Source organism: Rutidosis leptorrhynchoides, chromosome 1, assembly GCF_046630445.1.
Source record: "Rutidosis leptorrhynchoides isolate AG116_Rl617_1_P2 chromosome 1, CSIRO_AGI_Rlap_v1, whole genome shotgun sequence".
NCBI classification, from domain to species: domain Eukaryota; kingdom Viridiplantae; phylum Streptophyta; class Magnoliopsida; order Asterales; family Asteraceae; genus Rutidosis; species Rutidosis leptorrhynchoides.
Window position 1 is genome coordinate 659,829,762 of NC_092333.1, and position 26,089 is coordinate 659,855,850.

Below are 26,089 nucleotides of genomic sequence, written 5' to 3' on the forward strand. Positions count from 1 at the left end.
CCGAATTTAAACTTATAAAACGCTAATATGAAGAAAAAGCTTTTATAAATGAGTTCATATTATGCTACGAAATACTATTAACTACTCTTAATATTCTGTATGATTAACTTGTTCCATTTAACTATTTTGAAGGAAATGGCACCGACTACTCGACACACCGTGAATATGAATGAAGAGGAATTCCGTACTTTTCTAGCTTCAAACATAGCCGCAGTACAGGCTGCGCTATATACCAACAATAACCTTGGATCTGGCAGTACAGGAAATCGTGTAGGATGCACCTACAAAGAATTCACTGCCTGCAAACCTTTGGAATTTGATGGAACCGAAGGACCGATCGGATTGAAACGGTGGGCCGAGAAGGTCGAATCGGTGTTTACCATAAGTAAGTGTACTGAAGAGGACAAAGTGAAGTACGCTACGCATACCTTTACAGGTTCTGTGTTAACATGGTGGAATACCTATCTAGAGCAAGTGGGACAAGATGATGCGTACGCACTACCGTGGTCAGCATTCAAGCACTTGATGAACGAGAAGTACCGTCCCAGAACCGAGGTCAATAAGCTCAAGACAGAACTTAGAGGGTTACGAACCCAAGGATTTGATATTACCACGTATGAAAGACGATTCACAGAATTGTGCCTATTGTGTCCGGGAGCATTCGAAGATGAGGAAGAGAAGATCGACGCGTTTGTGAAAGGATTACCAGAAAGAATCCAAGAAGATATAAGTTCACACGAGCCCGCCTCCATACAACAGGCATGTAGAATGGCTCACAAACTAGTGAACCAGATTGAAGAAAGAATTAAAGAACAGACTGCTGAAGAGGCCAATGTGAAGCAAGTCAAAAGAAAGTGGGAGGAAAACGGTGATAAGAATCACCAATACAATAACAACAGCAATTATAACAATAATCGCAACAACTATCCTAACAATCGCAACATCAATCGCAACTACAACAAACGGCCCAACAACAATAACAACAACAACAACAGCAACCACAACAATCATCTTAACAACAATAATAACCACAACAACAACAACAATCAGAAGCAGCTATGCCAAAGGTGTGAAAAGTATCACTCGGGGTTCTGCACCAAATTTTGCAACAAGTGTAAAAGAAATGGTCATAGCACGGCGAAGTGTGATGTCTACGGACCAGGGGTTAACAGAACGAAAGGAACAAATGGTGTCGGAACAAGTAATGGCGGAGCAAGTAGTGTCGGAGCAAGTTATGCCAATGTAGTTTGTTATAAATGTGGAAAACCGGGCCACATTATTAGAAATTGCCCGAACCAGGAGAACACGAATGGACAAGGCCGCGGAAGAGTTTTCAATATTAATGCGGCAGAGGCACAGGAAGACTCGGAGCTTGTTACGGGTACGTTTCTTATTGACAATAAATCTGCTTACGTTTTATTTGATTCGGGTGCGGATAGAAGCTATATGAGTAGAGATTTTTGTGCTAAATTAAGTTGTCCATTGACGCCTTTGGATAGTAAATTTTTACTCGAATTAGCAAATGGTAAATTAATTTCAGCAGATAATATATGTCGGAATCGAGAAATTAAACTGGTTAGCGAAACATTTAAGATTGATTTGATACCAGTAGAGTTAGGGAGTTTTGATGTGATAATCGGTATGGACTGGTTGAAAGAAGTGAAAGCAGAGATCGTTTGTTACAAAAATGCAATTCGCATTATACGAGAAAAAGGAAAACCCTTAATGGTGTACGGAGAAAAGGGCAACACGAAGCTACATCTTATTAGTAATTTGAAGGCACAAAAACTAATAAGAAAAGGTTGCTATGCTGTTCTAGCACACGTCGAGAAAGTACAAACTGAAGAAAAGAGCATCAATGATGTTCCCATTGCAAAAGAATTTCCCGATGTATTTCCGAAAGAATTACCGGGATTACCCCCACAGCGATCCGTTGAATTTCAAATAGATCTTGTACCAGGAGCTGCACCAATAGATCGTGCTCCTTACAGACTCGCACCCAGCGAGATGAAAGAACTGCAAAGCCAATTACAAGAACTTTTAGAGCGTGGTTTCATTCGACCAAGCACATCACCGTGGGGAGCTCCTGTTTTGTTTGTCAAGAAGAAAGATGGTACATTCAGGTTGTGTATCGACTACCGAGAGTTGAACAAACTTACCATCAAGAACCGCTACCCACTACCGAGAATCGACGACTTATTTGATCAACTACAAGGCTCGTCTGTTTATTCAAAGATTGACTTACGTTCCGGGTATCATCAAATGCGGGTGAAAGAAGATGATATTCCAAAGACTGCTTTCAGAACACGTTACGGTCATTACGAGTTTATGGTCATGCCGTTTGGTTTAACTAATGCACCAGCTGTGTTCATGGACCTTATGAACCGAGTGTGTGGACCATACCTTGACAAGTTTGTCATTGTTTTCATTGATGACATACTTATTTACTCAAAGAATGACCAAGAACACGGTGAACATTTGAGAAAGGTGTTAGAAGTATTGAGGAAGGAAGAATTGTACGCTAAGTTTTCAAAGTGTGCATTTTGGTTGGAAGAAGTTCAATTCCTCGGTCACATAGTGAACAAAGAAGGTATTAAGGTGGATCCGGCAAAGATAGAAACTGTTGAAAAGTGGGAAACCCCAAAAACTCCGAAACACATACGCCAGTTTTTAGGACTAGCTGGTTACTACAGAAGGTTCATCCAAGACTTTTCCAGAATAGCAAAACCCTTGACTGCATTAACGCATAAAGGGAAGAAATTTGAATGGAATGATGAACAAGACAAAGCGTTTCAGTTATTGAAGAAAAAGCTAACTACGGCACCTATATTGTCATTGCCTGAAGGGAATGATGATTTTGTGATTTATTGTGACGCATCAAAGCAAGGTCTCGGTTGTGTATTAATGCAACGAACGAAGGTGATTGCTTATGCGTCAAGACAATTGAAGATTCACGAACAAAATTATACGACGCATGATTTGGAATTAGGCGCGGTTGTTTTTGCATTAAAGACTTGGAGGCACTACTTATATGGGGTCAAAAGTATTATATATACCGACCACAAAAGTCTTCAACACATATTTAATCAGAAACAACTGAATATGAGGCAGCGTAGGTGGATTGAATTATTGAATGATTACGACTTTGAGATTCGTTACCACCCGGGAAAGGCAAATGTGGTAGCCGATGCCTTGAGCAGGAAGGACAGAGAACCCATTCGAGTAAAATCTATGAATATAATGATTCATAATAACCTTACTACTCAAATAAAGGAGGCGCAACAAGGAGTTTTAAAAGAAGGAAATTTAAAGGATGAAATACCCAAAGGATCGGAGAAGCATCTTAATATTCGGGAAGACGGAACCCGGTATAGGGCTGAAAGGATTTGGGTACCAAGATTTGGAGATATGAGAGAAATGGTACTTAGAGAAGCTCATAAAACCAGATACTCAATACATCCTGGAACGGGGAAGATGTACAAGGATCTCAAGAAACATTTTTGGTGGCCGGGTATGAAAGCCGATGTTGCTAAATATGTAGGAGAATGTTTGACGTGTTCTAAGGTCAAAGCTGAGCATCAGAAACCATCAGGTCTACTTCAACAACCCGAAATCCCGGAATGGAAATGGGAAAACATTACCATGGATTTCATCACTAAATTGCCAAGGACTGCAAGTGGTTTTGATACTATTTGGGTAATAGTTGATCGTCTCACCAAATCAGCACACTTCCTACCAATAAGAGAAGATGACAAGATGGAGAAGTTAGCACGACTGTATTTGAAGGAAGTCGTCTCCAGACATGGAATACCAATCTCTATTATCTCTGATAGGGATGGCAGATTTATTTCAAGATTCTGGCAGACATTACAGCAAGCATTAGGAACTCGTCTAGACATGAGTACTGCCTATCATCCACAAACTGATGGGCAGAGCGAAAGGACGATACAAACGCTTGAAGACATGCTACGAGCATGTGTTATTGATTTCGGAAACAGTTGGGATCGACATCTACCGTTAGCAGAATTTTCCTACAACAACAGCTACCATTCAAGCATTGAGATGGCGCCGTTTGAAGCACTTTATGGTAGAAAGTGCAGGTCTCCGATTTGTTGGAGTGAGGTGGGGGATAGACAGATTACGGGTCCGGAGATTATACAAGAAACTACCGAGAAGATCATCCAAATTCAACAACGGTTGAAAACCGCCCAAAGTCGACAAAAGAGCTACGCTGACATTAAAAGAAAAGATATAGAATTTGAAATTGGAGAGATGGTCATGCTTAAAGTTGCACCTTGGAAAGGCGTTGTTCGATTTGGTAAACGAGGGAAATTAAATCCAAGGTATATTGGACCATTCAAGATTATTGATCGTGTCGGACCAGTAGCTTACCGACTAGAGTTACCTCAACAACTCGCGGCTGTACATAACACTTTCCACGTCTCGAATTTAAAGAAATGTTTTGCTAAAGAAGATCTCACTATTCCGTTAGATGAAATCCAAATCAACGAAAAACTTCAATTCATCGAAGAACCCGTCGAAATAATGGATCGTGAGGTTAAAAGACTTAAGCAAAACAAGATACCAATTGTTAAGGTTCGATGGAATGCTCGTAGAGGACCCGAGTTCACCTGGGAGCGTGAAGATCAGATGAAGAAGAAATACCCGCATCTATTTCCAGAAGATTCGTCAACACCTTCAACAGCTTAAAATTTCGGGACGAAATTTATTTAACGGGTAGGTACTGTAGTGACCCGAACTTTTTCATGTTTATATATATTAATTGAGATTGATATTTACATGATTAAATGTTTCCAACATGTTAAGCAATCAAACTTGTTAAGACTTGATTAATTGAAATATGTTTCATATAGACAATTGACCACCCAAGTTGATCGGTGATTCACGAACGTTAAAACTTGTAAAAACTATATGATGACATATATATGGATATATATATATATATAGTTAACATGATACTATGATAAGAAAACATATCATAAAGTATATTAACAATGAACTACATATGTAAAAACAAGACTACTAACTTAATGATTTTTAAACGAGACATATATGTAACGATTATCGTTGTAAAGACATTTAATGTATATATATCATATTAAGAGATATTCATACATGATAATATCATGATAATATAATAATTTAAAATCTCATTTGATATTATAAACATTGGGTTAACAACATTTAACAAGATCGTTAACCTAAAGGTTTCAAAACAACACTTACATGTAACGACTAACGATGACTTAACGACTCAGTTAAAATGTATATACATGTAGTGTTTTAATATGTATTTATACACTTTTGAAAGACTTCAATACACTTATCAAAATACTTCTACTTAACAAAAATGCTTACAATTACATCCTCGTTCAGTTTCATCAACAATTCTACTCGTATGCACCCGTATTCGTACTCGTACAATACACAGCTTTTAGATGTATGTACTATTGGTATATACACTCCAATGATCAGCTCTTAGCAGCCCATGTGAGTCACCTAACACATGTGGGAACCATCATTTGGCAACTAGCATGAAATATCTCATAAAATTACAAAAATATGAGTAATCATTCATGACTTATTTACATGAAAACAAAATTACATATCCTTTATATCTAATCCATACACCAACGACCAAAAACACCTACAAACACTTTCATTCTTCAATTTTCTTCATCTAATTGATCTCTCTCAAGTTCTATCTTCAAGTTCTAAGTGTTCTTCATAAATTCCAAAAGTTCTAGTTTCATAAAATCAAGAATACTTTCAAGTTTGCTAGCTCACTTCCAATCTTGTAAGGTGATCATCCAACCTCAAGAAATCTTTGTTTCTTACAGTAGGTTATCATTCTAATACAAGGTAATAATCATATTCAAACTTTGGTTCAATTTCTATAACTATAACAATCTTATTTCAAGTGATGATCTTACTTGAACTTGTTTTCGTGTCATGATTCTGCTTCAAGAACTTCGAGCCATCCAAGGATCCATTGAAGCTAGATCCATTTTTCTCTTTTCCAGTAGGTTTATCCAAGGAAATTAAGGTAGTAATGATGTTCATAACATCATTCGATTCATACATATAAAGCTATCTTATTCGAAGGTTTAAACTTGTAATCACTAGAACATAGTTTAGTTAATTCTAAACTTGTTCGCAAACAAAAGTTAATCCTTCTAACTTGACTTTTAAAATCAACTAAACACATGTTCTATATCTATATGATATGCTAACTTAATGATTTAAAACCTGGAAACACGAAAAACACCGTAAAACCGGATTTACGCCGTCGTAGTAACACCGCGGGCTGTTTTGGGTTAGTTAATTAAAAACTATGATAAACTTTGATTTAAAAGTTGTTATTCTGAGAAAATGATTTTTATTATGAACATGAAACTATATCCAAAAATTATGGTTAAACTCAAAGTGGAAGTATGTTTTCTAAAATGGTCATCTAGACGTCGTTCTTTCGACTGAAATGACTACCTTTACAAAAACGACTTGTAACTTATTTTTCCGACTATAAACCTATACTTTTTCTGTTTAGATTCATAAAATAGAGTTCAATATGAAATCATAGCAATTTGATTCACTCAAAACGGATTTAAAATGAAGAAGTTATGGGTAAAACAAGATTGGATAATTTTTCTCATTTTAGCTACGTGAAAATTGGTAACAAATCTATTCCAACCATAACTTAATCAACTTGTATTGTATATTATGTAATCTTGAGATACCATAGACACGTATACAATGTTTCGACCTATCATGTCGACACATCTATATATATTTCGGAACAACCATAGACACTCTATATGTGAATGTTGGAGTTAGCTATACAGGGTTGAGGTTGATTCCAAAATATATATAGTTTGAGTTGTGATCAATACTGAGATACGTATACACTGGGTCGTGGATTGATTCAAGATAATATTTATCGATTTATTTCTGTACATCTAACTGTGGACAACTAGTTATAGGTTACTAACGAGGACAGCTGACTTAATAAACTTAAAACATCAAAATATATTAAAAGTGTTGTAAATATATTTTGAACATACTTTAATATATATGTATATATTGTTATAGGTTCGTGAATCAACAGTGGCCAAGTCTTACTTCCCGACGAAGTAAAAATCTGTGAAAGTGAGTTATAGTCCCACTTTTAAACTCTAATATTTTTGGGATGAGAATACATGCAGGTTTTATAAATGATTTACAAAATAGACACAAGTACGTGAAACTACATTCTATGGTTGAATTATCGAAATCGAATATGCCCCTTTTTATTAAGTCTGGTAATCTAAGAATTAGGGAACAGACACCCTAATTGACGCGAATCCTAAAGATAGATCTATTGGGCCTAACAAACCCCATCCAAAGTACCGGATGCTTTAGTACTTCGAAATTTATATCATATCCGAAGGGTGTCCCGGAATGATGGGGATATTCTTATATATGCATCTTGTTATTGTCGGTTACCAGGTGTTCACCATATGAATGATTTTTATCTCTATGTATGGGATGTGTATTGAAATATGAAATCTTGTGGTCTATTGTTACGATTTGATATATATAGGTTAAACCTATAACTCACCAACATTTTTGTTGACGTTTTAAGCATGTTTATTCTCAGGTGATTATTAAAAGCTTCCGCTGTCGCATACTTAAATAAGGACAAGATTTGGAGTCCATGCTTGTATGTTATTGTGTAAAAACTGCATTCAAGAAACTTATTTTGTTGTAACATATTTGTATTGTAAACCATTATGTAATGGTCGTGTGTAAACAGGATATTTTAGATTATCATTATTTGATAATCTACGTAAAGCTTTTTAAACCTTTATTGATGAAATAAAGGTTATGGTTTGTTTAAAAATGAATGCAGTCTTTGAAAAACGTCTCATATAGAGGTCAAAACCTCGCAACGAAATCAATTAATATGGAACGTTTTTAATCAATAAGAACGGGACATTTCAAGTCATCTCCAGACATGGAATACCAATCTCTATTATCTCTGATAGGGATGGCAGATTTATTTCAAGATTCTGGCAGACATTACAGCAAGCATTAGGAACTCTTCTAGACATGAGTACTGCCTATCATCCACAAACTGATGGGCAGAGCGAAAGGACGATACAAACGCTTGAAGACATGCTACGAGCATGTGCTACGAGCATGTGTTATTGAAGACATCTACCATTAGCAGAATTTTCCTACAACAACAGCTACCATTCAAGCATTGAGATGGCGCCGTTTGAAGCACTTTATGGTAGAAAGTGCAGGTCTCCGATTTGTTGGAGTGAAGTGGGGGATAGACAGATTACGGGTCCGGAGATTATACAAGAAACTACCGAGAAGATCATCCAAATTCAACAATGGTTGAAAACCGCCCAAAGTTGACAAAAGAGCTACGCTGACATTAAAAGAAAAGATATAGAATTTGAAATTGGAGAGATGGTCATGCTTAAAGTTGCACCTTGGAAAGGCGTTGTTCGATTTAGTAAACAAGGGAAATTAAATCCAAGGTATATTGGACCATTCAAGATTATTGATCGTGTCGGACCAGTAGCTTACCGACTTGAGTTACCTCAACAACTCGCGGCTGTACATAAAACTTTCCACGTCTCGAATTTGAAGAAATGTTTTGCTAAAGAAGATCTCACTATTCCGTTAGATGAAATCCAAATCAACGAAAAACTCCAATTCATCGAAGAACCCGTCGAAATAATGGATCGTGAGGTTAAAAGACTTAAGCAAAACAAGATACCAATTGTTAAGGTTTGATGGAATGCTCGTAGAGGACCCGAGTTCACCTGGGAGCGTGAAGATCAGATGAAGAAGAAATACCCGCATCTATTTCCAGAAGATTCTTCAACACCTTCAACAGCTTAAAATTTCGGGACGAAATTTATTTAACGGGTAGGTAATGTAGTGACCCGAACTTTTCCATGTTTATATATATTAATTGAGATTGATATTTACATGATTAAATGTTTCCAACATGTTAAGCAATCAAACTTGTTAAGACTTGATTAATTGAAATATGTTTCATATAGACAATTGACCACCCAAGTTGACCGGCGATTCACGAACGTTAAAACTTGTAAAAACGACATGACGATATATATATGGATATAAATATGGTTAACATGAGATTATGATAAGTAAGTACCTCCATAAGTATATTAACAATGAGTTATATACATATAAACAAGACTACTAACTTAAGGATTTCGAAACGAGACATATATGTAACGATTATCGTTGTAACGACATTTAAATGTATATATATCATATTAAGATATATTAATATATCATAATATCATGATAATATAATAATTTAACATCTCATTAGATATAATAAACAATGGGTTAACAACATTAATTGAGATCGTTAACTTAAAGGTTTCAAAACAACACTTACATGTAACGACTAACGATGACTTAACAACTCAGTTAAAATGTATATACATGTAGTGTATTTAGATGTATTAAAATACTTTTGGAAGACTTCAAGACATATATCAAAACACTCATACTTAACGAAAATGGTTACAGTTACTTTTTCATTCTTTTCTTTCATCAAGAATTCTAGTCGTATTCTTACCCGTATTATACACAGCTTCAAAACGTACTTACTATGAGTATATACCAATAGGAACTAGCATGGGATTCCACTCTTGATTATGTCATGTATGACTAATCAATTTTAACTTCTACCATGAGCTAGTCAACTAACTAGAACTCCTTTTAACCCCACTCACCACTCACCAATTACCACTCATCATTCACTCCATTTCACTTCCAATTCTCTTTCTAATTCTCTCTCAACACACACACACACACTATTATGAACGTATTATTCCAGTAGTTAATCATCATCTTCATCAAAAATCACTTCAAGAATCAAGCTATAATCATCATAGGAAGAACACTTCAAGAACACTTCAAAAATCCCTTCAAGTTTACTAATTTACTTCCAAGCTTTCTAATCCATTCCAAGTAATCATCTAAGATCAAGAAACCTTTGTTATATACAGTAGGTTATCTTTCTTATTCAAGGTAATATTCATATTCAAACTTTTATTCAATTTCTATAACTATAAACTATCTTAATTCGAGTAAAAATCTTACTTGAACTTGTTTTTGTGTCATGATCCTACTTCAAGAACTTTCAAGCCATCCAAGATCCTTTGAAGCTAGATCATTTCTTGTCACTTCCAGTAGGTTTACCTACTAAACTTGAGGTAGTAATGATGTTCATAACATCATTCGATTCATATATATAAAACTATCTTATTCGAAGGTTTAAACTCCTAATCACTAGAACATAGTTTAGTTAATTCTAAACTTGTTCGCAAACAAAAGTTAATCCTTCTAACTTGACTTTTAAAATTAACTACACACGTGTTCTATATCTATATGATATGCTAACTTAATGATTTAAAACCTGGAAACACGAAAAACACCGTAAAACCGGATTTACGCCGTCGTAGTAACACCGCGGGCTGTTTTGGGTTAGTTAATTAAAAACTATGATAAACTTTGATTTAAAAGTTGTTATTCTGAGAAAATTATTTTTATTATGAACATGAAACTATATCCAAAAATTATGGTTAAACTCAAAGTGGAAGTATGTTTTCTAAAATGGTCATCTAGACGTCGTTCTTTCGACTGAAATGACTACCTTTACAAAAATGACTTGTAACTTATTTTTCCGATTATAAACCTATACTTTTCTATTTAGATTCATAAAATAGAGTTCAATATGAAACCATAGCAATTTGATTCACTCAAAACGGATTTAAAATGAAGAAGTTATGGGTAAAACAAGATTGGATAATTTTTCTCATTTTAGCTACGTGAAAATTGGTAACAAATCTATTCCAACCATAACTTAATCAACTTGTATTGTATATTATGTAATCTTGAGATACCATAGACACGTATACAATGTTTCGACCTATCATGTCGACACATCTATATATATTTCGGAACAACCATAGACACTCTATATGTGAATGTTGGAGTTAGCTATACAGGGTTGAGGTTGATTCCAAAATATATATAGTTTGAGTTGTGATCAATACTGAGATATGTATACACTGGGTCGTGGATTGATTCAAGATAATATTTATCGATTTATTTCTGTACATCTAACTGTGGACAACTAGTTGTAGGTTACTAACGAGGACATCTGACTTAATAAACTTAAAACATCAAAATATATTAAAAGTGTTGTAAATATGTTTTAAACATACTTTGATATATATGTATATATTGTTATAGGTTCGTGAATCAACCAGTGGCCAAGTCTTACTTCCCGACGAAGTAAAAATCTGTGAAAGTGAGTTATAGTCCCACTTTTAAAATCTAATATTTTTGGGATGAGAATACATGCAGGTTTTATAAATGATTTACAAAATAGACACAAGTACGTGAAACTACATTCTATGGTTGAATTATCGAAATCGAATATGCCCCTTTTTATTAAGTCTGGTAATCTAAGAATTAGGGAACAGACACCCTAAATGACGCGAATCCTAAAGATAGATCTATTGGGCCTAACAAACCCCATCCAAAGTACCGGATGCTTTAGTACTTCGAAATTTATATCATATCCGAAGGGTGTCCCGGAATGATGGGGATATTCTTATATATATGCATCTTGTTAATGTCGGTTACCAGGTGTTCACCATATGAATGATTTTTATATCTATGTATGGGATGTGTATTGAAATATGAAATCTTGTGGTCTATTGTTACGATTTGATATATATAGGTTAAACCTATAACTCACCAACATTTTTGTTGACGTTTAAAGCATGTTTATTCTCAGGTGAATACTAAGAGCTTCCGCTGTTGCATACTAAAATAAGGATAAGATTTGGAGTCCATGTTTGCATGATATTGTGTAAAAACTGCATTCAAGAAACTGATTTCGATGTAACATATTTGTATTGTAAACCATTATGTAATGGTCGTGTGTAAACAGGATATTTTAGATTATCATTATTTGATAATCTACGTAAAGCTTTTTAAACCTTTATTTATGAAATAAAGGTTATGGTTTGTTTTAAAAATGAATGCAGTCTTTGAAAAACGTCTCATATAGAGGTCAAAACCTCGCAACGAAATCAATTAATATGGAACGTTTTTAATCAATAAGAACGGGACATTTCAACGTGCCACCTGTAATTTTCATGGGGAATAACAGATCCTAACGAACTTCCCTAGATTCACGGGCTGACGTGGCATGCAACTTTCTTACATGCTCGTTCCGTTATCAGGTGATTATTCCGGGATAGAGTGTCTGCTCTGGGGTAACGAACTTTCTCCGGGACAACATGCTTGTCCCGGGAGAATATCTTCCTGTCGGGTTGGAGCACCGTGATGGTACTTGATGGCGAGTTAGTTCCGGTTAAGGCGTCACGGTGCTCTCAGTTTAGCCGGGTAGGTTTCGCTTTTCACTTATTTCAAGTGTTTCTTCACGGTCATGGTTATCATGACTGGCTGTATGGTGCCGGTTGTATGTTTGTCATCTGGGTTCTCAGTCTTATCATCCATCCAGCACTGTAAAGTTTTCGGGGTGGAGTCAGACGGATGTTGAGAAAAGAAGTCCGTACTCTGGGACGCGCAGTACCGGGCTAGATTTTTTCCGGGATGCTTGCCCATTTTGAGACAGATCATTATGCGTATCATTAATTAGCGGGTCAAGTTTTGGGATGATGATGATGTTGATGATGTTAGGTTAGGATGGATGCTGTTTAACGTCTCTTCGAGTGGGAGATTGTTGGAGTGCGAAGCGAGTTAAACAAGAATTCGATTCACCGGTGGAGGCGCGCCGCGGCCTATCATAGGCCTAGAGCGAGAACAAGAGGTCAAGTCGAGAAAGCTACTGTTTTGGATTTTGCAGTGGAGCCACGGCACGACCCTCTATGGGCGCGGCGCGGCTATGCCTGACGGGCAAGTTTCCAAAACGCGTTTTCTTGTTCCCAAAGTTATTTCCTTGTTGAGTTTTTGCCTATTTAAGCATCTTATTGTAACCCATATTTGTATCCACGAATTTTATCAATAAAGAACTCTCTTTGGTGGCCGAAGATTAAAGTAATCATTTGTGATTACATATAACCTCGTTAAATTCTCTTGTCTTTATCGTTTTTGCTAGTTTCTTCGTATACATCAACTATTTTTGTTTATTGTAAGTGGGTTTGATAACCTAGGGTTATCAAGTCTTGTTAGGGATCACGTGTTTCATTCCTAACATTTTAATCATAGGGTTCGGGTTCTACAGAGGGCTTTTGGGTTAAAAAAGATTGATGATCGCGCTTTGGCACATTTGGTGTACTCACTTCTTTTTTTGATATTTTTTTTTTGGCTCTATATACGTAGTTAGTTGGGTTTTTTTTTTTTTTTTTTTTTGAAAGGCAAGGTAATAATATTATAAATATGAAGAGTACAGCTTTGGTACATCCACAAGCATCGGATATACCATTTTACAACAACGAAACTACTCAAGTGACAACAACGAACCTATACAATTTTAGGAAGTAAAGATTGCTTCCTAATCGATTAAGCGTTTACATACAAATAAGGAGTAACTAACCAACTATGCCAATCGATGGAAACGCCTTTGATTCTTGTCGAGATCCATTCGAAAGATTTCGCTTGAATCTCATTAAGGACCACCGGAGAGATACTACTTTTGCCTTGAAACACTAAAGAGTTACGATTCCTCCATAACGAATAAGCGCAAGTCCACTCCACGGCTGCCAAATCTTTGAGCCGAGTGAGGACATAATGTGAGAAGATTTTCCCCGAAGTAGATTGGAAGAGTTTAAGTTGCTGTTGGAGTTCCACCATTTAAGAACACGAGTCCACATATCCGATGAAAATTTGCAATCGAATAAGGCATGATCAACCGATTCAAGACCGTCATCACAAACGGGACATCGAATACTATGTAAGTCAATGCCTCTTTTGTCAAGTTCGATCCGAACCGGTAATCTTTTCTTCAATACCCTCCATATAAAGACCTCGATTTTCTTTGGCACGAGATTGTTTCTTAATGTCTCTTGGACATCGAATACTACGTAGTTAGTTGTTTTGTATGGTTTACTTGTAAAACATAGTACTATTAATTAACGATTTTAGTGGCTAAAGGGTATTAATTTGGAGTGCTTTTTCAATTCAAGTACGTTATATGTATGGATTTACAGAGCAGTTACCCGGCCTTGGAAAGGTCGGGTTTAGCCATGTCACCCTAAAGCCGAACTTGGCAAGGCCGAGTTTGCGAGCGTGTCAATATATGTCTTTCTCGTGGCTAAAAACCGGTTTAGTTCTTTTTTGTGTGGTTTCTGAACGCAGCTTTGGTAAAGCCGGGCTTATGTACTTTTCAGTCAAATAATTGAAACCCAAATAATTAAAACCCGGTTTTGCCAAGCATGAGTTTTGGCAGCTTTTTCTGTTATTTATAATATTCATATATATATATATATATATATATATATATATATATATATATATATATATATATATATATATATATATATATATATATATATATATATATATATATATATATATATATATATATATATATATATATATATATATATATTGAAGTGTAACCATATCAGAAAACACAACATAAATCTACGACAACAATAGCAATAAAACGGTAATTTTAAAAACACTTCTACTCCAAAAACACTAATCTCACTACATTTGATGACTTTATTTCGTTCAATGATGGTTTATCTTGTTTGAGAAGATGGAAGTACATTTCAAATTGGTTCGCTTAATGGTGATGATACATCTCTAAGAAATGGTTTGATTTTGTCACGTTGACTGAAATGATTTACAGCTATGTTGGGGTTCATAGGAACATATACATTGGAACTCATTATGTGGTATGATTTCAATGGTAATGTATGTAGGGATGACATTTTTGACGATGATAATTTGGAAACTATTTATTATTTAGCTCAGAATGATTCACAATATAATGTTCTGTTGTAGCTCACTTGTTAGTGGTCCGTCTCTCCTAGCGAAAGATCAGTTCGAGTCATGTGGGGTGCAACATTGTACACAAGGTTGCCTCTTAACCCTTGAATTGCACCCAAGAGTGTCTTCCGCACATTACGTTGCAGGAGACCAAACACATACGACATATATTTCGTTAAAACATGTTATTGCAAAATAAAGTGGGGACCCACAACAATGCGCAAAGTCCTCACCTAGTTTTGACTACTTTTCCTTCATTTTTATTCGGACCTAAATGTGTAGATTTGGAAGGGACCAGTGTTGTAAAAAACGGAAAAACGGAGGTGTAGACGGGGGTGTAGACGGATTTTGGAGTGCCCGGTCCCGTTTATACATAAAACGTTTGAAAAAACGGAAATCGGCCAAAAAACGGTCAAAGGACGGTCAAACACGGTCCGAGACGGGGAAAAACGGGTTTTTCTGATTTTTTTCAAGTTTTTTTTTTTAAAAATAAAAAATAAAATAAACGTTGTGCTATTACTTAGGGTTTCTTTTTTTATGTTTGAAATGCTGAAGTATTTAAACATGTGTGAAATGCTTATGTTTGGAATAATGTAATGTACAATATATATATATATATATATATATATATATATATATATATATATATATATATATATATATATATATATATATATATATATATATATATATATATATATATATATATATAACATTATTATTTAAAAGTCAACATTAGTCAACATCCGTCTAGACCTCTGTCTCGACCCCGTCTCGACCGTCTCGACCCTTTTAAGACCCGACCGTCTCGACCCCGTCTCGCGTCTTTTGCAACCTTGGCAGGGATACATTAACCCTGTGTTGACTTTGTCAACCCACCAAGCCCTCTCCGGAAGAGCCAGGAGCCGGCGAATCACCTCACCCATAAATCACCACACCATGCCAGAACCCGGAATCGAGCCTGCGTGGTTATTCGTACCAACACTACACAGGTGGGACCAACCGACCAAGGGATCACAGAGCCGGGTACCACTGAACCACAGGTTCGTTGGTTTTCCTTCATTTTTATGCACAATCATTTTTCAAATTGGAGGCCTAGCAGCAAATAAATTCATTTTAATGCACAATCGCAATCAATTTTAAATGCTTAATCTAAGTTTCTAGATTGGAGGGCTACACCTAATGTTACTGATAATTCAGTATTTGACATTTTATCTTTCTGCACAATCTAAAATTCCAAATTGAAAGGCTAGCAATAACGGGGTTTTGGCGTTAGTATTTCTTACCCACCAGATGTATTCAAATCATTCGTCTTTTGTTTGATTGGTATACCTCTATATTTTGTATTTGTCGACTTTGTTCCAACATTTATTGTTTGTTTAGTTTTTGCGTGTTTGTTATGAGCTCTAGTTCATTCTCTTGTTTAGTTGAGCTCGATAATTTTTAGCGATTTGTATCGTTTTTTGGGTTTCATTTATTTGATGAAGTCTCCTTTTGATTATAAAGTTTCATTTTTTCAAAAAATAAAAAACTGTTAGACTTTTATGATTGTAACGTTATAAAAATTTGCACAATCTAAGTTTTCAAATTGGAGGGCTAGCACCAAACGTTATCAAATATTGCATTCGATACACTATTAAGCTTCCATGTAAAGGGAAGCCATCTCTACGTAGGTATGACATCGGGGCGCGTTTGGGTCGGGTTTAGATAATCCGATACCCGAATCCAATTAAGAAACCATGTCTCAAACCCATACTCACACCCATCGGATCACCATCTACTTACTAATTGTCGGGTTATCGGGTTCCCCACGGGTAAACGAAGATTTCCATTAGTTACTAATTCTCAGGTTACCGGGGTTTTTCACGAGGTATTGAATATCTTTGTTGTTAGTAATTCTCATTCGTCGTTCATCTATTTCAATTTTTGCTTTAATAATGCATTAAAATGAATAATAAATCTAATAACTATATATAAATAACGAACAATAATGCAATAGCACATTGTAGCTTATGTTATTATAATTAATTTTTATTATTCATATTAATGAAATTAAAATCCACTTCGGGTCGGGGATATTGATATATGGACCGAGTATGCGGGTTCATATCTAAACTCATCCCAATACTCAAACCCGCAAAAAAATTAAAATCATCCCCATACCACCCGAATGCCCGGACCCAGCCGAAAAGTGTTGAGTTTTGAGTTTACCCGTCAAGTACGAGTCTTTTTGTTATCCCTATGACTCTAGGTCATAAATGTTTCCGTACACTATTAGTCTTGTCCCTATTATCTATCTATATATACTTAAATTTTGACTCCTAAAGTCATAAATTAGGATATTTAATTCATTCTTCTACTACATGTGTAGTAACTCATTATGATTTAAACCCACTATTTAATATTATAAATTAAACACACTTTTTAGCCTATATACATACATGACTCTACCAATATTATTATTATATTATTATTATTTATTATAGATTATAGATACATAACTCTACCAATATTATTATTATTATTATTATTTATTGATTGATTATGAAAAAAAAAAAAACCTTGAACCCACTTGAGCTCTACATTTAATAAAATAAGGTATACATTTGTCACCGTACTAAATAAATTTTTTAAACCCACCGCCTCCTTAAACCTCCCAAATCTAAGAACCCTGTATAACCGACAAATTCACCTTCGATGGGCAATAGAGTCGCCGTTTTTTTTACATGTCGTCGTTGTCTGCTGCCTCCACCGCCGACTGCCTATCCTTCGGCCTCCATGTAATCTCAGGTCATCTGCTGCCTCTACCGCCGACTACCTCTCCGGCCTCCATGTAATCTCAGGTAAGAGGTTGTCCTTCTTCGGTGAGTGTCCATTCACATTCCTCAGAAAACTGCTCTGATTTGGCATTAACTCCGTTCATTAAGTAGGCTGATTCCATTCAATTAAATTAAATTTCGTAACTCCCTGACATACAATTGGGGAATTTGATTAGAAGGTCCATTCATATTCTTAATTAAATTATGATTCCAAAAAATAGCTGCATTACTTACCGTTCATAGCTGGGTATAAATTTAGGGGTTATACATTAATATTATGCATTATCATTGTTAGCTTATACATTCTTCGCTTATACATTGTTATCTTCCAATGGCACTATCAACTGAAACATCCAATGAATAGGTTACCCAAAGAACTTATGCTTACCTCCATGAATTGCATATAGGTAAGGAAGCGGAAGTGAAGATCATGATATGCCGGACGTGGGATACTCACACAGTTTACGAGAAATACCTAAGCACTGACTTTATTGCATCTGATGAGAAGGTACACAATTTCCATTTTCATTATCTATTATTCTGTGTATGTTTATATTTATTCTGTCTATACATGTGTGACGTTTATGGCTGTTTCTATTCATTTGTATTGGTTGATTTTCATATGCGTGTCACTGTCAGATTATGGATGCATAGCTTTATCTATATCTCTGCGTATACATGTGTTCCATGTATGTCTTTTCCTTTCTAATTTTTTGAAACAGTTATCGAGACCAAAATATAAACATAGATGATGCTCTGCTAATTGGGAATTTTTAAGTAACCCTATATGGTACATAAATGATTTTACATTGCTACCCTATATGGGGGATAAATAAATTTACACCCATAAGAAGTTGGTGTATATATATATATATATATATATATATATATATATATATATATATATATATATATATATATATATATATATATATATATATATATATATATATATATATATATATATATATATACACACACGTATATATCTATACAAAGTAGGTTTGTTTTAGAATACACCATTGTTATTTTTTAATCAGATTTACAGTTAGCTGAAATTCTCTGATAACTGCTCTAATTATTCTTCACATTTTGGTACCTAACTCTGTAGGTGATGGCAACATGATTTTGGAGGTTCATAACCTATGCACTGCTTTTGTCTTTCAAAATTATTGTATTCTTTAGTAATATGTATTTGTTACTCTGAGATAAGTAAGATGAATAATTTGTGGCTATGGAAGTCGTGCGAGTCAGATATTTTATTAAAAATAACTACGCCATTATAATTGTAATTGGGAGTGTTTAACAGGTGTTTTCATTTCCTCGCATCGCCGTCATTTCCCTGTATAACCTTATACATGGAATTTAAGACTCTTGCAAATTTGCAGTCCAGTTAAGTCATTCCAAAATTGAACACATTCACTACATTTTCAACAAGTTATGACTTTATTACCACTATGTTTCAGGAACGTTGCCTGCCATACCCTCATTATAAAGGACATTATTATCAGCTTCACATTTTTTGCATCCCAGCTAAACCGTGACGCTCTTTAGAACGTAAGCTGCATTTTTACCACTATATGACTTCAATTCCATTGTGTTTCAGCCATGTTGGTAGATAAATTGTCTGCTCCTAAGACACCCAGCTACCCAGCTCACGCATTCAGGCAACCTAAACTGGTCCACCGTCAAATCTACTGCCTACATAATATATTCTTTTTACTTTTCGGAATATTTGTTTCCTTTTACCACCCCAAACACAGTTTATTAATCAAAAAGTAAACTTTGAACCACCACACCATGAACCAACATTCCCAATCGACATATCACAAAACTACCGCTCACGTGTAACGCACGGGCATTGTTCACTAGTATGAATTAAATTATGATTTTTTTCTAATGACAAGAGAATTAAATCAATGCAAATGAGGTAGTTATTTCCATAAAAATGTTCGACTTTTGTTAATGTACGAATATATTTTGCATGTCCAAAGTTCTTATGACAATCTTTAAGATTGTCATTAGAAAAATTCTTAAATTATTAGTAAAAAGAGTTTTTATGATTCAATTAATCATCTGTTCTTTAGCTGTGAGTATTCAAAAGCTGTATGGTTAGAAGTTAAGAAATTACTTATATTCAGAGGTCTGTCAACAAATATTCATGCCATTGTTCAAAAGATTGCTGCTTTTCCTTTCAGAAATCAAATATGGGATGTGATAAACAGAATTACCATTGCACCTACGGTGTATAATGTATGGCAGGAAAGGAATAGCAGAATTTTCAAAGGAAGAAGGAGGAATGAGTCTGTGCTTGTAAAGTGTATCGTTGAAGGTATCAAATTGAAGCTGACGTCATTCAAAATCAAGAATTCGATTGCTATGGCTAGGGCAGCGAAGAAATGGGGTTTGGATCTAGATGGTAACAGATTGGTGATGAAGCAATTGATGTAATTGTGTCCTTTTGTGTTCTAGGATTTGCATGTTTGATTCTAGGTCATGCTCTGTATTGTATGTTGTGAATTTGGGGGTGAAGGGTAAGTCCTGCCCGTTGTATTTCTTTTCGTTTGAATTTAATATATAAAAGTTTCAAGTAAAAAAAATAAAAATAAAAATAAAAAATTCTCTAATCTCTAATATAACTTATTTCCCCATTTAAATTTGAAAATATATCCCATATACCCTATTCAAACCCCTAAATCAATCGTACATATCCATCAACTAAATCCGGATATTAGATAAGACATAAAAGACTATCAAGCCCTCTCCGATTGTCATCACTCCCTCCCTTTTTCTTCTCAACAAACCATGATTCCCTCCAGTATGGCGAATAACTTCCAAAATCAATCATACGCATCCAATTTCATCTTCTTTATCAAAGATTTTTCAAGGTTAGGATCCCTAATTTTTTATTTAAAACTTGTTGATATGGGCTTTTGATGGATTGTTGTTGTATGTGACTAAGTTCATGGAATGAGGTTATCTAGCATTTAGAAAATGAAGTGATCAACAGAGAGAATCCATAATTAATTTGATTTTTAGTATTAATTACTTCTTTGCAAAAATACAGTCACGAATCATCACTTGATTTTGACCTCATGTAGACCATTAATGTATTAGATAGATTGAGAACCCTCATTTAATTTGTCCTATTTGAAATTTGTGCTGAGTATCTTCGTGCTTATGTTTAGATGCATAAAGGTGTTGTTGATGATTATTTGGAACCAAGATGGGAGAACATGACACAATCACCTACAATTAAGCATGTTTAGGCAAATTTTAAGGGCGATATATATTCTTTTGTAGAGTTGTAATGCTACATGTTCATTTGATTTTCATTTGTAGACAAGTAACATCCAAGTACAAGTTGAATCTAAAATATGGAGGCTACTTTCGAAGGGTAAAAACTCATCAAGGGGACTAGGGGAGACAATGAGAGGTATTAAATGAGCGAACATGCACTTGTCGAGTTTGGCAAGTGAAAGGTTTTCTATATAAACATGCAACAACTTTCATTGGTGGCATATAAGATAATTGGGATAAACATGTTGATCGATATTTTACAATTGAGAAATTTAAAGAGGCTTATGCTCGAAATTTCACCGATGCCAAGAAAAGATCAATGGGTGCCCAAAGCAACACATGATAAGATATACCCACCAATAATCAAACGTCCACCTGGTTGACCAAATAAAAAAAGAATTGTACCATCTAACGAGCGTAAAAGAAGACAATGATGTGCACGGTGTGGCCAATATGGACATCATGATAAGACACGCAAAAATTCACCCCGGGAAGGGTATGATCCATATCAACCATCGACGAGTAAAAGGTTTATCAATTTCTTTTTTTCTTTTATTTACATTTGCAAAGATCAGAGCTTGAAATTTTATATAATGCTAATAAGGGTTTTGTTGTTATAGGAGATGTGGGAAGAATACAACAAACTCGTGAAAGCGGACGATAATGAAGTAATAGCACTCCGAGCATGTCACCCATTTAATAGTTAGTAATACTTTTTCTATATATATATGTCTTGTTGTCACATATGATATTAGGCTTATTCACTAAAACCTTTAACTCTACATATAGAAATTTTGACGAATTAATTATTAACTAATTACGTTATAGTGTTAGGTGATATGAAAATAGATCAATTAAATTTAGATTAAATTTTACACAGTAGTGAAACAAGTAGTTTCTGTGATCAAAGTTTTATTGATAGATTCAAGTTTGTAATTTAAAGTGGTTTCTATAAATGTTATTTTTTGTCACGTACAGGAAGGTGAATGATGGTTCATTTTTATGTTTCAAATAAAAGAAGTGAATTAAAGAAATGAAGAAAATTGGGCAGGAATGGAAATGAAGAGGTGGATTAGTGAAGAGGAAAAGGATATGTTGTTTTGAGATGAGTGAGTTTGTTTGCCTCTTAATAGAATGATTAAATGCTGAGTGTTGAATCATTCAACATTCAGTGCATTTGTTTCTGACCTCTGAATGACATATGGCGCTGAATGGTTCATAATTCATTGTTGAACCATTCAGAGATGAAACACTGTCTTAACCATTAAGAGCCTAAATTTTCTATATTTTTCTCCTCAAATCCTATTCTGAACACTTAACAAGTATATTTAATATTTTATTCATGCTACACTTTGATAAGGTAATTTACTCAGTTTATCGTTCATTCTAAATGATTATCAAATAGCTTATTTTCATTCAGAACTAACTTTATTCAGAGGCTTTGAATCATTCATATTCTGAACCATTCAGCGCTAAATCATTCAGTTTTATCTAGGGATGGCAATGGGCGGAAAAAACCCGTGACCCGCGGGTACCCGTGCCCGTGATGGGCGGGTATTTATGAAAAAATGTATCCGCGGGCGCGGGTCGGGTAAAACTTTGTACCCGCTGGCGGGTCGCGGGTATTACATACCCGCCGCGGGTAAAATCCGACCCGTCAATCCGTGATACTCGTTTGAGTTACCCGCGGGTATACCCGTATACCCGCATACATATACTTAATTATATATTATATAATTCAATTTTTTATATATTTTTCATAATTATTCGCGGGTTTACCCGCTTAGGAGTGCATATTTTATAAACCCGCGGGTCGTGGGTACGAGCAGAAAAATTTACCCGTTGGCGGGTAAACGGGTACCCGCGGGTAAAGAAAATTTTTGGCGGGCGAGTCGCGGGTATTAAAGATTCGTGCCCGTCGCCCGCGGGTGCCATCCCTAGTTTTATCAAACGCATTAGTTGTTATCCGCTCACAAGATATATGGGTAGAACTTAATTTTAGTTATGTTGATTTGGTTTTGTTATTTTTTTAATAAAATGGATATATTTGAAATTCTCTTATTTACTTTATTAACTATAAGAGATAGAGAGAGAAAGAGAAAGAAAGAACTGTGTTATTGTCTATGTGTGTTATACCAGTACATGAGACCTTCTATTTATAGAAGGTATACTTACATTAACAATCCCTAAACTATGGTTACAATGCTATATTACAATATAAGTAGTTGTCTAATATTCTCACGCAAGCTAAGGACGGGTAACAACCTGTAGCTTGGATCATAACTGGAAAAATCTTGGTGAGGACAATGGCTTGGAGAAGATATCAGCAATCTGATCATCAGTAGTTATAAACTGAACTGAAAGTTTTTGTTGAACAACTCTTTCTCGAACAAAGCGAAAATCAACTTCTACATGTTTTGTACGTGCATGAAAGACTGGGTTAGCTGAGAGATACGTAGCGCCAAGGTTATCACATCATAAGGTAGGAACCGATTTAACAGGAACACGAAGTTCACGTAATAGATCTTGAAGCCATGTTAGTTCTGCAACCGTGTCAGCTAGGGCATTGTATTCAGATTCTGTGGAGGATCGAGAGACAGTCTTTTGTTTTCGGGCAGACCATGATACTAGGTTTGAACCAAGATATATAGCATATCCTCCCGTGGATCGACGGTCATCTGGACAACCTGCCCAGCCAGCATCAGAGAAGCTAGTCAGCGAGTTGTATGCTGAATCAGTATAGGCATGAAGCACTGTTCCGGAGTCGTGCATCAATCGTAAAACATAATTGGCAGTGCCTTGTAAGTAACGGAGAATTCGTTTAACTGCTGAACAATGATTTATCGTGGGACAATGCATGTACTGACAGACTTTGTTGACTGCGAAAGCGATGTCCGGTCGAGATAATGTAACGTATTGAAGCGCACTCACAATTTGATGGTATTGAACTGGGTTGTCAAATGTTGCACTATCACCAAGAGCAAGTTTGGCGTTGGTTGTCATTGGAGATGAAACTGGTTTAGCATTAGATAAGTCGGCGCTTTCCAAAAGTTCACGGATGTATTTGCGTTGTGATAAAATCATGTCATTACCATTCCTTGTGACTTCAATCCCTAGAAAATAAGATAAGTTACCCATGTCTTTAACAGCAAATGAGCGGCTGAGACTTTGTACCACCCTATCTATTTCCTTTGTATCGTTCCCTGTTAAAATAATGTCATCAACATACACAAGCATATATAGAAGAGTGTTCCCATTAGAGTCGATGAATAAGGAAGTATCCGTTTTTGACCCTTGAAATCCAAGAGAATGAAGTGCTGCAGAGAGTCGATGAAACCATGCTCTAGGTGCTTGCGTTAATCCATATAAGGCTTTGTGAAGGAAGTACACGTGATTTAGTGTAGTTGAATTGACGAATCCCGGTGGTTGTTGTAGATAAACTGTTTCGTGAAGATCACCATGTAAAAAGGCATTTTGTATATCAAGTTGCCTGAGGGACCATTTCTGAGACACAGCTAAGGAGAGAACTACACGAATGGTTGTTGATTTTACAACGGGGCTAAATGTTTCCTGATAGACTGATAGTCGATGCCTGGTTGTTGTCGAAACCCTTTAGTAACTAAACGTGCTTTGTAGCGTTGTACTGTCCCTGTTTGATCCCGTTTTAATTTGTATACCCACTTGCAATCAACCACATTAGAATTTGGAACACGAGGTACGAGTGACCAAGTACCATTCCGCACCAACGCTGAATACTCTTCAGTCATGGCTTTAAGCCAGTGAGGATCTTTGTTAGCAAGGGTAAAGTTTGCTGGTTCAGTATCGGACGAGGGACCTCTTGTATGCTAGGAGGTAGCCTTATGTTGGTGGATTTGTTTAGGATTAGGACGAAGATTAGCTGGTCGAGAACGAGGAGGTGGCTCAGTGTTTGTGAAAGTGGTGGTAGTAGTAGCAGTAGTCTGAGGTAGTTGGTTGTGACTTTATTTAGGTAATGATGAGGAGGTTTTGGAGCGACGATGATATGTGTGAATGATAGGTGGTTTGATCGTGCCGTGTCCAAGTGGTGTAGTGGTGGTATTTTGTGGTTCTGGTGGGACAGAATGTGTTTTAGGAACTGTGGAAGGTGAATCTTTAGTTTGTGAGGTAGGATTTGGATATTTAGAGATGTAGGGATTGACTGGATGTGTAGAAATGGTTATATCAGATTGTTTAAAAGGAAAAGATTGCTCATTGAATCGAACATGACGGGCTATATAAATATGATCCGACTTTGGGTCGAAACATCGATAGCCATGATGGGCAGTACTGTAACCAAGAAATACACAAGGTGTAGATAGAAAATCCATTTTGTGTTGGTTGTATGAACGAAGATTAGGGTAGCATTGGCACCCAAAAACTCGAAGAAATGAAAAATCAGGTTTATGATTGAACACATGTTCAAAGGGTGAGGTTGCTGAGTTTGTTCTGGATGGCATTCGATTGATAAGGTATACTGTAGTTCCAAAAGCAAAATGCCAAAAACATTGTGGTACATGTGATTGAGCGAGTAGAGTAAGAACAGTTTCAACAACATGACGATGTCGTCTTTCAACCAAACCATTTTGTTCACTTGTATGAGGACAGGAAAGATGATGATTGATGCCTAGTGGAGAAAAGAATTGAGAGAGATTTCTAAATTCACCTCCCCAATCAGTTTGGACAGATTTGAGTTTGGTCTGAAATTGTCGTTCAACCATTGCCACAAATTGCTTAAAGGTGGCGTAAACATCAGATTTGAGTTTTAATGGGAAAAACCACATAAATCGTGAAAAGTGATCAACACACAGCAAAAAGTATTTGTGACCATCAAAGGAGGTAACAGGCGCAGGTCCCCATACATCACAAAAGACTAAATCCAAAATGTGCGAACTTTTATAAGTAGATGGTAATAGATGAAGTTT

General features: G+C 35.7%; 1 protein-coding gene across 1 annotated transcript; it reads right to left on the reverse strand.

The window, feature by feature from the left end:
- Positions 1-23,624: 23,624 nt before the first annotated feature.
- On the reverse strand, positions 23,625-24,916 carry LOC139850279 (uncharacterized mitochondrial protein AtMg00810-like). Its single transcript, XM_071839871.1, has 2 exons — positions 24,702-24,916; positions 23,625-24,639 (listed from the first exon to the last, which is right to left on the reverse strand). The coding sequence occupies exons 1-2, from the start codon at positions 24,914-24,916 to the stop codon at positions 23,625-23,627; spliced, it is 1,230 nt and encodes a 409-aa protein (XP_071695972.1).
- Between the last annotated feature and the right edge of the window lie 1,173 nt (positions 24,917-26,089).